General features: G+C 42.8%; 2 protein-coding genes across 2 annotated transcripts; one reads left to right on the top strand and one right to left on the bottom strand.

Moving 5' to 3' along the window:
• Nucleotides 1–353: 353 nt before the first annotated feature.
• On the bottom strand, nt 354–4,020 carry PNRC2 (proline rich nuclear receptor coactivator 2). Its single transcript, XM_065888837.1, has 3 exons — nt 3,844–4,020; nt 2,744–2,949; nt 354–2,445 (listed from the first exon to the last, which is right to left on the bottom strand). The coding sequence occupies exon 3, from the start codon at nt 2,425–2,427 to the stop codon at nt 2,008–2,010; it is 420 nt and encodes a 139-aa protein (XP_065744909.1). The 5' UTR covers nt 2,428–2,445; nt 2,744–2,949; nt 3,844–4,020; the 3' UTR covers nt 354–2,007.
• A 9,567-nt stretch (nt 4,021–13,587) lies between these two features.
• On the top strand, nt 13,588–14,021 carry LOC136135203 (ribosomal protein eL22-like 1). Its single transcript, XM_065893099.1, is given in 3 exon segments — nt 13,588–13,689; nt 13,757–13,863; nt 13,865–14,021. Coding segments are annotated over 3 exon segments (366 nt in total).
• Nucleotides 14,022–15,902: the final 1,881 nt, after the last annotated feature.

The following is a 15,902-nucleotide window of genomic DNA, read 5'->3' as shown; positions in this document are numbered from 1 at the left end:
CACAATTTCTCAAATTGACAAGAACTCTTCTGTTTACCGAAGTCATCTTAAAATGTAGAAGAGGGAGACAGGCGATTAAACCTGCTTTACTCAATTTGGTATGAGATGAATTCAGAAGCTTTATGTAAATTTCCAAAGTAATATTCTGTGGCCTTTTACTGTTAGCCCTGCTGGGAGGAGGAAGCCACAGTTGCTTTTTTAACGGTATAGCTGCTAATCCAAATGTCTATATCAGTTAGCAAATTGGTTGCCTCTTAAAACCAACGGTCCTACTGTTATTTCAGTAGGATTAATTATGTGCATTCTAAGAATATTACATGGTAACAATTTTTTATACAATAAAAACAAGACACGGGAAAAAGCAATTTTATTTTTTAATTTCATGCCTCAAATTCCTGTATGTACATTAAGTACTATTATATAAACTTGTCTTTTATCATTATTTGATATGGGCAATATTATCTCACCTGAATTTGGAGAAACACAACTTACCCATTCTGCTTAAAAGTATCAAAAAAGCTGCCAAATGAGAAAAGAGGGCACCTACACTCATATTCTAAATAGACCCCCTCCACACACACTTTCCTTTTAATTTACTATTGAGTTGGCTGTTATAATTAGCGCTTATCTTTAAGGTAAGCAAAACATGTTATCATGGTATTAGGCAAGAAATTGCACCTTTTGCAATGAGTGGTCCCCTGGGTTGCACCTGTTGACCAAAAAAAAAACCACTGGCATTGTACACATATACTCATAGGTTACACAAATTGTTGAAAGCCAAAATTAATCTTTTAAGGTAAGAGGAACCCCTTAATAGTTGATCTTTGGGCTTAAGAAATTAAAATAATCCCATACTGCATTTCACATCTCTCAAAAATAGGAAGTGTTTTAGCAGCTTAAAACCTTTTCAGTTATATAAAACTTCTTACACTAGGATTTACTTTGAAATATAGTTTACAGCAAGATCAATTATAGTATACGTACAGTGGCACTTTAGCACAAAGGCAAACTTTAAAAACAAGGTTTTTTTGGACCTTTAAAATTAGGCCATAGTATAAAAAGAGTCCATGTCTTACATTCAGCAAATTCATACTAAAATATTCTATTTTTGTAGGATAAACACCAACAAAACTTTACATATGCTATAAGTTTATTACATATATTTACATGGCTCTTTCCTAGGTACGTAAAACTTTCACATTATATAGCTCCCAACTTTAAACAAGCTTTGCAGGGACGATTTGAAGCCAGATCACTGTCAGAATAGCTTGTGCAGTGCTGTAATACTAAAATGTATTCTGAAAGCTACTCGGTGAACACCGAATACTATTTCCCGAATACTATTTCTATATAAAATGGTTTCGGTGCATTTGTTGGCAGACACCTATCCACTGCATGTCAGTTACAGGGACAATGGGGTATACTGTTTCATTCTAAATAGCCCCTAGTGCCTTTTCCACATTCACCACCATACAGTTCACTAAAATACAACTATACTCTAAAAAAAATTCACATTTTCTTTTGGCAGTGCATCAGATTGTTGGCATATTACTGGTTTAGGACATTAAACTTTCAAATATTCAGCTAGTTTTCAACCCCTGTATGTCTTAACTGGATGCTTATAATCACATTTGCCAGATCTCAACAAGTCACTCTGCTGATCCATGAATGATAATCTGAAATTACTATTTTCCCGCAACAGGCAATGGAAAAAGCTGATTCCTTTACCATTCCCCAAATCTAAACTTGACTGGTTTCACTTGAATGGTTACTCAATTGAGAACACTTACGATTGATATGAAGTACAATTATCAATAATTTAGTTATTTTAAGTTGCACTGATTCTACCATCACAGTGCACATAACACACAAAACAGTTAAGTCATTATATTTTCTACATTAATTAGCAGTTTTACAGATTAAATTCCCTAGTGAATTTGGTCTGAGACAATTGCCAATTATCCTTAAATATGCCTAAATTTAAACACATTAATACTTTATCTCATTTTACACCTGTACTTTAAGTAAGGTTTTAAGTTGAAATGTCATTATTTCTTTATCAGAAGGGTTAAAGGAAACAGGAACCCAGTGGCTTGGTGGTTTAGGAAGAACACTTGGTGATGGCGGCTCACTAAATTTGGCTCCAGCATAGTTCTGATTAGTTTGAGACTTAAAAAGTAAGGTGGGACTTGATAAGCTAGAGTTCCAGTTTTGATTATTTGGAAAATTTTTGTTCTTCCCCCCACTTTGCATGGCCTGCCATGCAGCTGCTGATGAATTATAAGTATGTCCTCTTTCCTTTTTCTTATGAACAATCTTCATCTGGGAATTCTGATCCTTGGTCTTCTGTCTACTAAGCTGCTGTTGGTTCTTACTAACATTTCTAGACTGAGGGGCTGGAATGTTATACCTCTCTCCACCACCCATCTTCAGCTTCTTTGTCACCTGTAAGTGAATGTAAACAGAATATTGAGTAGAATTCCACTTCAAATAGTTCAAAACTTTAAGAAACTTCAGTAGCTCCAATTTGTAACTCCAGAAATCTTGGGCAAGACCCAAATATATGCTATTCGTCTGCTTCAACTTCACTATACTGTTCACACTTCATTACATGCACTTTATTATACCTTCCTAAGAACAGTGAGCTTATCCACAATTCTGAATAATCCTCTATTTAAAAATAAAAACAGTTTAGGATGAGTCCATCATAAAATGCCCCATTACAACGGGAAGGTTTTGATACCTTTCAGTCTGCTTTTCAGATTGCAGGATTTCCACCACCTGTCCTCTTCCTTGCTGCCACGCCCAGGATGATAGATGTTGCTTTCTGATAGATCCTTTCCTTTGTCTCAATACAGAAGTTTTCATGGGCCGATCTGCTGAGTTCAGCCTAGGAGCTGAGGCCAACATCTGAGTCTCCTCAGCACACAAGTTTGAGAGAAGTCTTAGCTAGAAAAGCAAATATTTCATTATTTCAATTCAAAAACACAGGCGAAAGTGATCCTTTATATTTACTACATAAATAGTGACTACTTCCTGAACTAAAAGGCAGAAAATAAAGTCTCTAAAGATGGCTTTAACCTTGTAACTGTCATCATTTAAAAACCCTCGAGATCCAGGAAACCCTGAGGAATCTGGGGAGGGGTGTCCGCCAAATCCCGCAACAAGTTGCATCTCTTTCCTAGGAACCTTTCAGATTCTCACACGGATTTTGTGACCAAAATATTAAACCACGGAAGCATTAACTTTTACAGCCATGCCAAGAAATGGGCTTAAAATCTTTCCTAAAGACCATGTTTTGAAAGTCCCACCAGAATTTCCCAGTCTTTGGACACATCACATATCTGTTTTCACAAAACCTCCTCTCCCAACGTGTCTACGTCATGCAGCTCTTCCTTTGGATATGAACTCTTGACTCCTCCCCGTCTTAAAATAAGTTTCACAAGCCGTAACAAACGAAGTCGGTTCTTAAATACAAAAAAATGCCTCCCTATCGTGAACATTAAACATTCGAGATTTCATTTGATATTCCAAGAAACCAAGTTACCGAACAAATAAGCAGCCCTCTTCTTTTCGAAAAGGTGAGCGGCCCTTCCAGACTATGTTAACAGCCCTAAAGAAATTAGTTCCCGGATCGTGAGTCATTCCCAACGCGAGCCCGGAAAGTTCGGTTCTGCCGACGGCGCTGGGCTTCCGAGCGGCTCAGCGTTCCCCGAGCCCGGCCCGGGAACCCGCTCCTCCGGGCCGCTAGCGCCCGCCCGGCCTCGGATCTCGCCTCCTTCCCCCAACAATGGGGAGCGCGGCCGCCAACATGGCCGCACCCGCCGCGCCGCCGCCACTCACCGACTTCGAACCCGGGACTACGGCGGCGGCGGCTCCTGCTCGGCGTCGAAACCCCCTCCCCTTCCAGGGAGCGACGAGGCACGGAACGAGCGAAGCCCACGAGCACCGACGAGAGAGCTGCAGGCCACCTCAGCGTCCCGACCGACCTTCCCCTTCTGCCTCTACCAACAAAATGGAGGCGGCGGTGAGCGCTAGAGCGGGGCAGGGGGGCGCGGCGGCCAATCAAAACAGGCCTTTGCGCGGCCCGGCCAATGATACGTGGGCCGCCGCCTGTTGCTGAGGCCCGACGGGGCCGGGGGAGGGGAGGTGGTTGCGGCCGAGGGTTTGAAATCCTCCCCGAGAAGAGCATGTCGGGAACAACCGCCGCGGCACCGGCTGCCGTTCCTCCGCCGGCTACCGGGTGACACCGGCCTCTCCCGGAGGTGCCCGCCCGGCCTCGCCCGGCACTTACAGAACACGGCCAACGCCACCCCCTCGTGGCGACTCCGGGGCCCGAGCCTGGCGTGCCGGGGAAGGGGCGTCAGCCGCGCGACCGGGCAGCGGCTTTCACCCGGGCTGCCCGGCTCGCGGGGCCCGCGGCCCTTGGAACCCGATGGTTCCCCGCCGTGGGGAGTCAGCAAAGGGGCTTTGAGTTCCCGAGTTAAGTTTACCGAGTCGTGTACGCGATCTCTTACTGATGGAAGGTACTCCAGCAAGTTGATTTCTGAAGCTGGCCCCTGGCCACTTAGTCCTGACACTCCTGTCACTCTGTTCCCCGGCCACGGGAACTTCTTTGCAGCTCGCCAGCTTGCGGTTCCTCTGCGGTTCCCTCTTGTCCTCCCTGCCCGCAGCCTCGACATTCTTGAGTAGTTGCCTCCCTTGTGAAGGCGTTTACGACACAGGTGCGGATCAAGTTAATCAGTTCCTCTTTTGTGTCCCACTGGCCCTGAACTTCAGTCACACGGTGTGGCGGCTACGTTTCTGCGCCCCCCCCCCCCACACACACACCTCTTTCTTCGAGCGCAGAGCACACTGTAAGCGCACAAGAAAAATCTGTTGCGAGAATGGGGCTCCCTTATTCCCCTTTCTGCCCAGTTTGTAAGTGAAAGCGGGGAGAAAAGGTAGAGTTCAGTTGATTATGCGATCAAGGTTCAGGGAAGAGGAAAAGGGCAACTTCTTTGGAGTAAATGGATAGCAACCCAGAGTTTGTGTTTTAAAGAACACCAATTTCTATGAACATGTACGTATTTTTCTTACAGGATTTATGTGTACTTCTTATAAGTCCCACATAATTCGTTTTTTAATCTTCCGTTTTTCTGCTACCATCATCTCCCACCCCTATGTTCTTGTAGCCATGGACCTTAATTAAGTTTCTTAAGAAAACCAATTTAAAAGAGGAGTTTGTTAATCAAATTAGTTTGGTGAAATGTGTAGAATAGAAAAGATATTTTTGAGCATGGGTCTTTCAGCTGCTAATCATTATAGTCAAGTAAGATGTACATAGTAAGCAACCTTACTGAAAGTGTAATCTATTTCCTAAAAATTCAAGAGGCTAGACATCCAGCCGGATTACAGCCAGGCTGTATTTAATGGATTCAAGACTTTGACTTAAGAAAAGACCCTTACAATATATTTTTTAATATAGTGATTTGTAAAATGAACAGTCTGGTTTCAGTCCAAGCACTTCTCTTTTCTAATTCTTTTTTATTATCATCATCCAAATATCTTTCAAATTCATCCCTCCTATACTCCTATCTCACCCTCCTTTCTACCCTCATGGATCTGATTGTGTTACTTTAAAACAACAACAACGACAAACACTGCATTGGCCCCAAATTGTATTACAAAATTAAATCACCCTCCGGATCTTACCTGTATAAACATACGGGTAATGTATTGGATGCTTGCAAACACACACACGGTGTACTGTATTGGATACTTACTCTGCCTCCCTCTGTCCTGTGCTAAATTGTTTTGCTTACATCATTTCATTTAATTTTCACAAATTGTGGAGTAGGTGCTATTTTGATCTCCACTGTACAGATCCAAACTCTGAGGCTCAGTTTAAAGCCGAAAGCCACACACTAAGGCTCCAGAGCCCACCCTGTGTTCCCTGCAGCATCCGTGTCACCTCTGTGTCCTCCCCAGGGCCCAAAATGTGCTTTGCCCAGAGCAGACACTGACTGGCTGCTGACTGGGGTGCTGGGGAAGCTTGGGCAGGGTGAAGCCTCCATCTTGCCATCTGGCTGAGCCAGCTTCTCTGCCAGAAGGTTAGAGTCAGGCTGCCCGCCAAAGACTGCCGTTAAAGCCTTTACCATGTCCCAGACTCCCAGGAGCCTCCCAATATAGCTCCAGCCTCATCCTTCATTAATATTTACCAAGTGCCCACAACAGCTCAGAACTGGAGAGCAGGAGTTAAAAATCACATCCTTTTCAGGACATCTGATGCAGCCTCTGCCTGTCCCAGGCTGGGCTTTAAAGTCGGTTCCACCAACATGATCCAATTAGTGATTCTCAGATCAAATAGGAAAATGTTGATATAAACAAACAGCTCTCAGGATGTCGATCAGCCACCAATACTGGGCACCAAATGCATAATAAATACGTGGGTGTTTAATACCAAGCATTTATTTAACAAAGATTTACCTGGTGCCTTCTTTGAGGCAGGCACTCCGCCAAGCCCTGGGAATACAACAGTGAATGAGGCTCCATCGCAGCCCTAAAAATCTCAGAAAGCTTTTCCCTTTACCACTTTTCCGAGAGGGAAGCTGGTGTCTGAGGAGATTCATTTCCTCAGTTCTTCCCCAGAGAGTCAAGGACAGGCAGTGCCAATTGTATGCAAACACAAAAATCAACCTGCCAGCACTGCGAAGGAGTGCAGGTTCCAGACCTTGGGTCCAGACCCTGTAGAATGGAAGGTAAAAGGAGAGGATTTCCACACTCGCTGAAATCCTTTCCCCCGAGAATCTGTTTTGGATTATGTATCTGTGGGAGCTAAAAATCAACATTACCTACCTAATCTGTAAGTAGAAGTGAGGCAAAAGACATTTCTGAAAGTCCAGCTTTGGAGAGCTGGCAGGCTGATGCTTATTCAATTTAGATCCCACGAGGGGGAGAGCAAGTGAGACAAACACCCGAGTTTGCCAACTATTTGGAACAAGTCTCTAGTTGAACTGACTGGCTTTCGGGCTGGATCACTTACCCCGCCAGGATGTCTATCTCAAAACAAGCCGGTTTGCTTCTGTTTCTTCCTCAAGCTCATCTATGAATTCAGAGGACAGCTTTGAATGCTTGCAGGTCTGTCAGCTGATGGCTTATTTCATTTAGGGCAAGCAAGTTCTTGGCATCTGCCAAGAGTAAAGTGGACGGACAACCTGCCTGATGTTTTGATGTGCGTTAGGACTCTTATCTTGTTGCCAAACTGGTATCAAAACGCGCGCACAGTGGTTTTGTTTCCTGGGGAAGCAGCTGCACGCTCCCCGGTTGCTCACACATTCAGAGCGGTTGCAAATCAGTCCTCAGCCATTACAGCCATTTCGGTCTAATTACTACATGGGGCACAGGAAGTCAGTGTGAAACTCCCACACTTCCTCTGACTCTGACCCGGCGATTCTCAATCTTCAGTATCTTTAAAGGGTTCTGCTGCCTGGACCCCCAGCCCAGGATCAGAATCTTTGAGGATGGGTGCTTGGGTGTTCCAGTTCCAGCTGAAGGCTGGCAGAATATGCCACTCCTGAATATGCCACTTTGGCATAATGATTATTTTGAGCTAAAGGCACTTGGAAAACAGCAGGTGCAGGAAGGGTGCTCTGACCCTCCTCCCCTTTTCTTCCTGAAAGCAGGAGAAAACGCCCTTGTGAAAGATGCCCTTCCTGGGCTTCCCTGGTGGTGCAGTGGTTAAGAATCCACCTGCCAATGCAGGGGACACAGGTTCAGTCCCTGGTCTGGGAAGATCCCACATGCCGTGGAGCAACTAAGCCCGTGGGCCACAACTACTGAGCCTGAGCTCTAGAGCCTGCGAGCCACAACTACTGGAGCCCACGCGCCTAGAGCCCGTGCTCCACAGCAAGAGAAGCCACTGCAATGAGAAGCCCGCGCACTGCAACGAAGAGTAGCCCCCGCTCACCGCAACTAGAGAAAGCCCACGTGTAGCAACAAAGACCCAACACAGCCAGAAAAAAAAAAAAAAGATACCCTTCCTATACCAAGAGGAAAGAAATGTTCTTATCACCAGAGATGGGTGGCGGGAGCTGGGGAGGGTGTCAAGGCCAAGAGAATTCTGTGCAAACAGACCTTGTCAGAGTAAGTCTGGAACCAAGCAGACCCCTGTGGGCCACCCCCCACCCTTCCCCAAGTATTGATACAAAGGCCCATTCACATCTCCTGCCTCTTGTTTATAGAAAAGCTGAAGTCTCCCAGGCCTCCCTGAGTCACAAAAGAGCAGGCTCAAGCAGCTTATGATTAGGACAATAGAGTCACAGACTCAGTGTCTGATGCACCTTCCTGAGTTGTTTTACAGATACTGAAACTGCCACCAGAGGGAAAAAGCTAACTGCATGATGACCAGTTAGCTCCATCTTGAGCAGTACTGAAACTATGGCTAGCACAGCTCCAAGAACTGGCCTTAAGAGAATGGGATTAACACTACTGCTCGTAATAATCTATATCTTTGTGGGCATCAAAATAATTGTAGCTTGTTCTGCCCATATATGTAAAGGGGCGAGACAACTGTCAGCAGGGAGATGCTACATACCCGTGTCGACATCTTCCACTCTAAGGATACAGTGTCCTATGTCAGCATGAAGAAGTTACAGAAGACGGACTTTCACCCATGATCCCATAGAGATGGAACCATGTTCTGACAAGCGGGGATTTGTGAGCAGCTTTTGGCAGAAAAAAAGCTCTTTGCAGGAAAGAGCTCTCTGCAGGAGGCACCCCTTTATCTTGACACTAATCTTAAACCAGGCATCCCCATGCTCTACTCATCTCCGGCCCTAGTACCCCTTTTAAATCTTTTGATCACACAATAATTTGCCTAGCTTGTTGGTTCTTTCCCTAGATGAGTGAAGTAGAAATGAAGAATAAGTAATTAACAGATGACCGGATCTCTTTCCTAGCTTCCCCTTCAGTAATCTCTTGAACAAACCATGTGAACAAAATAGCATCTAAATAAAGATCATGCGTCCCCAAGGACTTATTTTACTTAAAATTCATTTGGCCTTTGGCTTATTTCTAAATAAAGAAAGAAAGATCAGGAGGAGTCGACAAGCCTGCACAGGGGGATATGGGGACGACTCTGGCCCCTGATCTCGATGGTTAACTAACATTACTTCCCTGTTTCCTTTTAAAAACTTTCATGACCGAGCAGAAACTTCAGATGTGGTTTTGGAGGATGCTGAGTCCACCTTCTCCCCAGATTGCCGCATTCAGTTTAAAGGCAACTTTCCTTTCTATCAACACTGATAGAGTATTGATTTTGCAGGCAGTGAAGAGTGGGACCAAATTCAGTAACAACTCTTACCTTCTTTTAGGCTCTCCATATATTTTAGTTACTTTTCCACAGTTGCCTGCCTTTGTTCAATCTAGTAGAAAAGCATTTAGGATTTACCACTTCTTGGGGTCTTCATTTCCCCATGAAGGCTCCGCATCACATAAAACATATTAAATAGACTTGAATGTTTCTACCTTGTTAGTCTGCTTTACATCAATTTAATTCTCAGGTCCAGCTGAAGAGCTTACGAAAGTGGAAGTAAAGTTTTGCCTACCGTGCATCTGATTCCAGTGTCTCACTCTGGTTGACAGCTCCTGCTCTAAGTTTTTGTAAGGGCAATCCCCTAGCATGAGGGATGTATGTGTGAAGGGGACCCCCTTTGTCCTCCATAATCCTCAAAGGTGGTGATCACACAAACAACTGGAAAAAGTGAGAAACTAGCTCCTGAACACCCAGAGGTACTTAGATTAACTTCGTAAAGTGTTTGTCTCACAAGTGGACTCCAGGCTCTACCAGCAAGCTCCCTGCTAGTCCATTGAGCCAAGCTGTCCATTCCTTGGTCCACTGCAGGGGCTGAGCTCCCAGTCCTTCAGGTCAGAAGCTGTGTGAACAGCGAGATGGGAAGCAATGTTTAGAAGAACAACCAAAACAGTTTCAGACGGGCAACTGGATTGATAATAAGAGGAAATCTGGGACACTCACTGAAAAAAAATAGTGGGAGATGAGAGCCATCTACTTATATTGGGTTAGCCAAAAAGTTCGCTCAGGTTTTTCCGTAACAACTTACGGAATATATAAGATCATGACAATACCTGTCTCCCAACTAGTCACGCCCAGGGCATGAGGAAGAGGCACACAATCCTCAGCTCAGAAGTCGTCGGAGTCGCTAAAGAGAATCGGATGAGATACGAGCCCCCTCAAACTCTCACACCATGTCTGCTCAGCTTGACAATCTCTGAATTCCTGCAGACATCTTGCCTTGTCACTTTCTACTTTGTGTTGCTTTGTACTGTAGCACCTACCACTTTTTTTTTTTTTAATTTTTTAAATTTTTGTCTGTGTTGGATCTTCGTTGCTGCATGCGGGCTTTCTCTAGTTGCGGCGAGTGGGGGCTACTCTTCGTTGCGGTGCGTGGGCTTCTCATTGTGGTCGCTTCTTGTTGCAGAGCATGGGCTCTAGGCGCGTGGGCTTCAGTAGTTGTGGCACATGGGCTCAGTAGTTGTGGCTCACGGGCTCTAGAGCACAGGCTCCGTAGTTGTGGCACACGGGCTTAGTTGCTCTGTGGCATGTGGGATCTTCCTGGACCAGGGATGGAACCCGTGTCCCCTGCATTGGCAGGCAGATTCTCAACCACTGTGCCACCAGGGAAGCCCCACGTAGCACTTTTAACACATTCCAAATCTACACTATCAGAGTGCTTTCACAAGCATTATTACAATCTTGGCATTAGCTCTACAGGAGAGGTGTTATTACCATTCTACAGATGAAGAAACTAAGGCTCAGAGAGACTTTTTCAAGTCAGCAACAAAGATCTTCTCTCTTAAACATTTTTATTGGAGTTTATCTTGTTACATAAGTAACGTGTGTTAACTGTAGAAAAGGTGGATAAACAAAAGAATAAAAATAAAATAAAACAAAACATCTTGCCTCCCAGATAAGCACAGAGATAAGGCTTTCAGAGGATGTCCTTCCAGCCTTTTTTCTATACTGAGAAGCAGTAATGGAGTGGTAAGAGCACAGACTCCAAAGCCTGTCCAGAGTCAAATCTCAGCTCTGTGACTTACTGGCATATGACCTTGGCAGGATTTTTAACCTCTCTGTGCTTTAATTTCCTCATCTGTAAAATGGGGATAATACAATACCTAATAGTTAGTGTAGGGAATTAACTAAGTCAACATCTTTGAAGTACTTAGAACAATGCCTGGCACATAGAAGGTCCTTGTTATTGAGCTTTTTTTTTTTTCTTGTTATAAGAGTGGTAATAAATGTCATATGTTCTTTTGTTATCTGACTTTTTTTTCACTTCTTAAACTCAATATATTGTGAACGTGTTTCTGTGTATATATACATGCCTACATGGTTGTTAACAGTGTTTATGTTGTGATATCTGTCGTTAATTTCACCAACCCCCCCTACTGTTGCTTGCAATCTTTTGCTATTACGTGCTGAGTTGAATATCCTTATAGATAAAGCTTCACTTCCTTAAATAATTTTCTTTAAAATAAATTCCCTTTAAATAAATTCCTAGAGGTGAAATTACTAGAGTAAATATATAGGTAAGACTTTTAATGTATGCCCCCAACATCAGGGTAAAAGTGAAGTCTCAGGCTTCCAGCTTTGAGATACTATTCTCCCTCCTTGTTACTTTTATTTTTTATTTTTTTAAATTTTTGGCTGCATTGGGTCTCCGTTGCTGCATGCAGATTTTCTCTGGTTGCGGCGAGCGGGGGCTGCTCTTCGTTGTGGTGCGCAGGCTTCGCATCGCGGCGGCTTCTCTTGTTGCGGAGCACGGGCTCTAGGCACAGGGCCTTCAGTAGTTGTGGCACATGGGCTCAGTAGTTGTGGCTAGCGGGTTCTAGAGCGCAGGCTCAGTAGTTATGGCGCATGGGCTTAGTTGCTCCACGGCATGTGGGATCTTCCCGGACCAGGGCTCGAACCCGTGTCCCCTGCATTGGCAGGCGGATTCTTAACCACTGTGCCACCAGGGAAGTCCTCCCTCCTTGTTATTTATGGCTGCTTCTGTGACATTGGGTCTGTAAGAGGAGTTAGTGAATTTACACAGAAGGGAAGTAGTCTAAAGGATCTGAAAAGGCTTTTTAAAGATGGCGTGTTATATGTGGCCCCTTTAAGAAATATGCCTGTGAGACAGTTCTTTCTTCAGGGAACATGATGCTAATAAGGTCTACTTACTCAGCACAGTTGACAGCCTCCATAGTCATCGATTTGGCAGTTAATGAGCTACAAACATCTGGAATTTTCCACTGACTCACGTGGCTGATGTTCTCTGGCTGATTGCATAGGTTTGGGAAGAGACTGAGCTTCAAGCTTCCATGGCCCAAGAGCTTGTGTTTTGCCACAGCACAAAAGACATAGCGACATAGCTTTAATAGACGATTAACACTTTGGCCTAGTTGACACCATGGTGTGACTACACAGGCACCAAGGAATCTCCACAGCTTCTGATGCATGGGGAAGTGAAATATCTTCCCCAAGGACAGTCTGATCTCTTGACTCCAGTTCACCATGGCTGAATTTTTATACCGTCTCCCTGCCTTTAATTGATAGATCTTTATTTTATTTTGTTATAAGTGTTACCTTGTGCGATTCAAAGTTATGTCCTTTCGCATATTCCAAATGTACCCCCGTTAGATAATAAGGGGTAAGTATTGACCACTTTACAATGAGCAAGACAGTGTACTAAGTAATTTATATGCATTATCTTATTTGATTCTCAACAGAATCCCCCTAAGGTAAGTAATATTATCATCGCCATTTAACAGATGAGAAAATTGAGATTCAGAGAGATAAGTTAAATGATTTTCTCAAAATCACATGCAGAGAACTCACACCTGGGTCAATGAGATACCAAAACCTCTGCTTTTAGCCTGCTACACTGACCTAGTCTTCAGGGTCTGTACTTCTAGAAAATGCTCCGAATACAGCTTGCTCTGGAATGGAAGGTAGCCACCCTTCTGAGTCCAGGCTATCATCAGCCTAGTAAACTTGCACATATATTCTTAATGCCAATTAGAAAGGAAGCAAAGAAAAACTAGACTATAAATATAGTGTCCCATACGTGGGGTTATTTTCAGAGGGATCCTGCCCACAAGGGTATTCCTGCAGTGAAAGCGTACTGCTAAGAGGCAGAAGCTGAGGGAGCTTCTGCAGGAGCCAGCCTAAGGAGGAGCACAGCCTGCTGCAAAGAAATTACAGCCAGGTGAACTCACGAACAGGAGTTCCTGAAGGACCCCCAAAAGTGCCCCCAAGAGCAAAAGAGGCAGCTTTTGACATTCATCATGCCAGGAAAACATGAAGCCATCTGACAAGAGCTCTGATCCAGAAGGAGCTTTCCTGCTCTCCTTTACACTTCTTCCTGAGTGACTGAAATCTCAGAGATGTCAAAAGCTATATAGTTAGCAAGCTGCAGAAGGAGAAATAAGGAAGAAGAGAGCGTCAACTCTCAACCAAGTTCAGAGTTCTGATTATAACTGGGACTGACCAGTTTTAATGACTGAGTTAAAACTGAGTTTAGGATCGCGCTGCCGGCGTGCAAGATGGCGGTGAAGAAAGACAAGAAGCCTAAGAAGTCAACCTGGAAGTTTAATTTGGACCTTACTCATCCAGTAGAAGATGGAACTTTTGATTCTAGAAATTTTGGTATCTTCCCTAGTGAATATCTAGGGTTTTCTTCCCTAGTGTGGCATTTTCTCTGTTTTAAAATAGGAACAGTTTCTACGGGAGAAGGTTAAAGTGAATGGAAAAACTGGAAATCTTGGGAACGTCGTTCACATTGAACGCTTCAAGAATAAAATCACAGTTGTTTCTGAGAAAGTTCTCTAAAAGGTGTTTGAAATACCTTACCAAGAAATACCTTCAAAAGAACAATCTTCGTGATTGGCTCCGTGTGGTTGCATCTGACAAGGAGACTTATGAACTTCGTTACTTCCAGATTAGTCAAGATGAAGATGGATCCGAGTCTGAGGACTAGATGAAGCCGTCCCTTTCAGGGCTTTGCTTGCTAACAAAACAAATGAAGTATACAAGAGAAACATCTTGAAGTGGACCTTTAGTTTATCCGTGAATTAAAAAATTACGCTGTATGTTAAGCATTCATCTCTTTGATTTAAGTGTATGCTGTTTATATGGTGCTGGCTTTCCTTTAATACTTTAAAAAATTTTTTTGTTGGAGTGTAGTTTATTTACACTGTTTTGTTGGTTTCGGGTATACAGCAAGGTGAATCAGTTATACACATGCACTCCTTTTCTTTTTTAAGATTCTTTTCCCATATAGGCCATTACAGAGTATTGAGTAGAGTTCCCTGTGCCATACAGCAGGTTCTTATTAGTTATCTGTTTTATGTATAGTAGGATGTACATGTCAGTCCCAACCTCCCAGTTTATCCCCCCCCCCTCCGACCACCGCCCTTATCCCCTGGTAACCATAAGTTTGTTTTCTACATCTGTTACTCTACTTCTGTTTTGTAAATAAGTTCATTTGTACTCCCCTGTTGTTGTTTTTTTTAATACTTTCTGTAAGCAGTATTTAAATAGCCTATAGCTAGTGGAATTTCTTCCAGGATTTCTGAAGTGTACTACTTTTACAAATGTCCTTCAGTTAAAGTATATAGTGAAAAAATGAAGCACAATTTTGGGTATAACTTTATATAATAAAATATTTAAATTCTCTTGACAGTCTCAAAAAAAAATTGAGTTTAAAATTTAAAGTGACCACAGAATTCTATTACCCAAAAGAAAGGATGGTAATATAAAATAACAACTGGTGTAGCACAGACAACATCCAATCAGACATTTGACCAATCAAAATTAGACAGCCAGTAGGGCCATTGGCTAAATGTCAGTCCTGCCTACGAGTAAGCAAAAAGGTCACTTCCCCATGAAAATGGGTGTTTTGACTGGAAAAGAACTATCAACCTGAACAGATTTAAAAGAATAAGTTTATGTACCTAATAACAGACAATCAAATGTATGAAGCAAAAATTGATAGAACTGAAGAGAGAAATAGATATTTCTACAACAATAGTTGGAGACTTCAATACGCCATTCTCATTAAAAGATAGAACAACCAGATGGAATATAAGTAAAGAAATAGAGGACTTGAACAACACAATAAACCAACCAGATCTAACACATATACAAGACACTCTACCCAAGAACAACAGCACACACATTCTTCTCAAATGCACATGGGACATTCTCCAGTATAAACCATATTTTAGGTCACAAATTAAGTCTAAATATATTTTAAAATATGGATATCATTTAAAGTATCTTCTCTGACCACAACAGGATGAAGTCAGAAGTCAATAACAGAAGGAAAAGTGGAAAAATCACAAAATTGTGGAAATTAAACAACACACTCTTAAACAATCAGTGGCTCAAATATGTCACAAGGGAAATTAGAAACTACTTAAAACCAAATGAAAATGAGAGCACAACATCCCGAAACTTTTGCAATGCAGCAAAAACAGTGCTAAGGGAGAAATGTGTATGTATAAACACTAAAAACAAGAAATATCTCAAATCAACAATCTAGCTTTACTACTTAAGGAACTAGAAAAAGAACAAACTAAGCTCAAAGGTAGCAGAAGAAAGGCAATAATAAAGATTCAAACAGAGATAAATAAAATAGAGAATAGAAAAACAACAGAGAAAATCAACAAAAGTTGGTTCTTTAAAAAGAAATTCAACAAAATTGACAAATTAGCGATATTGACTAAGAAAAAAAGAGAGGATTCAAATTACTCAAAATCCAGAATGAAAGTTGAGACATTACTACCAATTCTACCAAAATAAAAAGATTATGAGAGTACTATGAACAAATGTACTCCAACAAATTGGGTAACCTAGA

This window comes from Phocoena phocoena, chromosome 1, assembly GCF_963924675.1.
Source record: "Phocoena phocoena chromosome 1, mPhoPho1.1, whole genome shotgun sequence".
Taxonomy (NCBI): domain Eukaryota; kingdom Metazoa; phylum Chordata; class Mammalia; order Artiodactyla; family Phocoenidae; genus Phocoena; species Phocoena phocoena.
The sequence above is the reverse complement of the archived record's forward strand: the minus strand, read 5'-3'. Positions and strand labels throughout refer to the sequence as shown.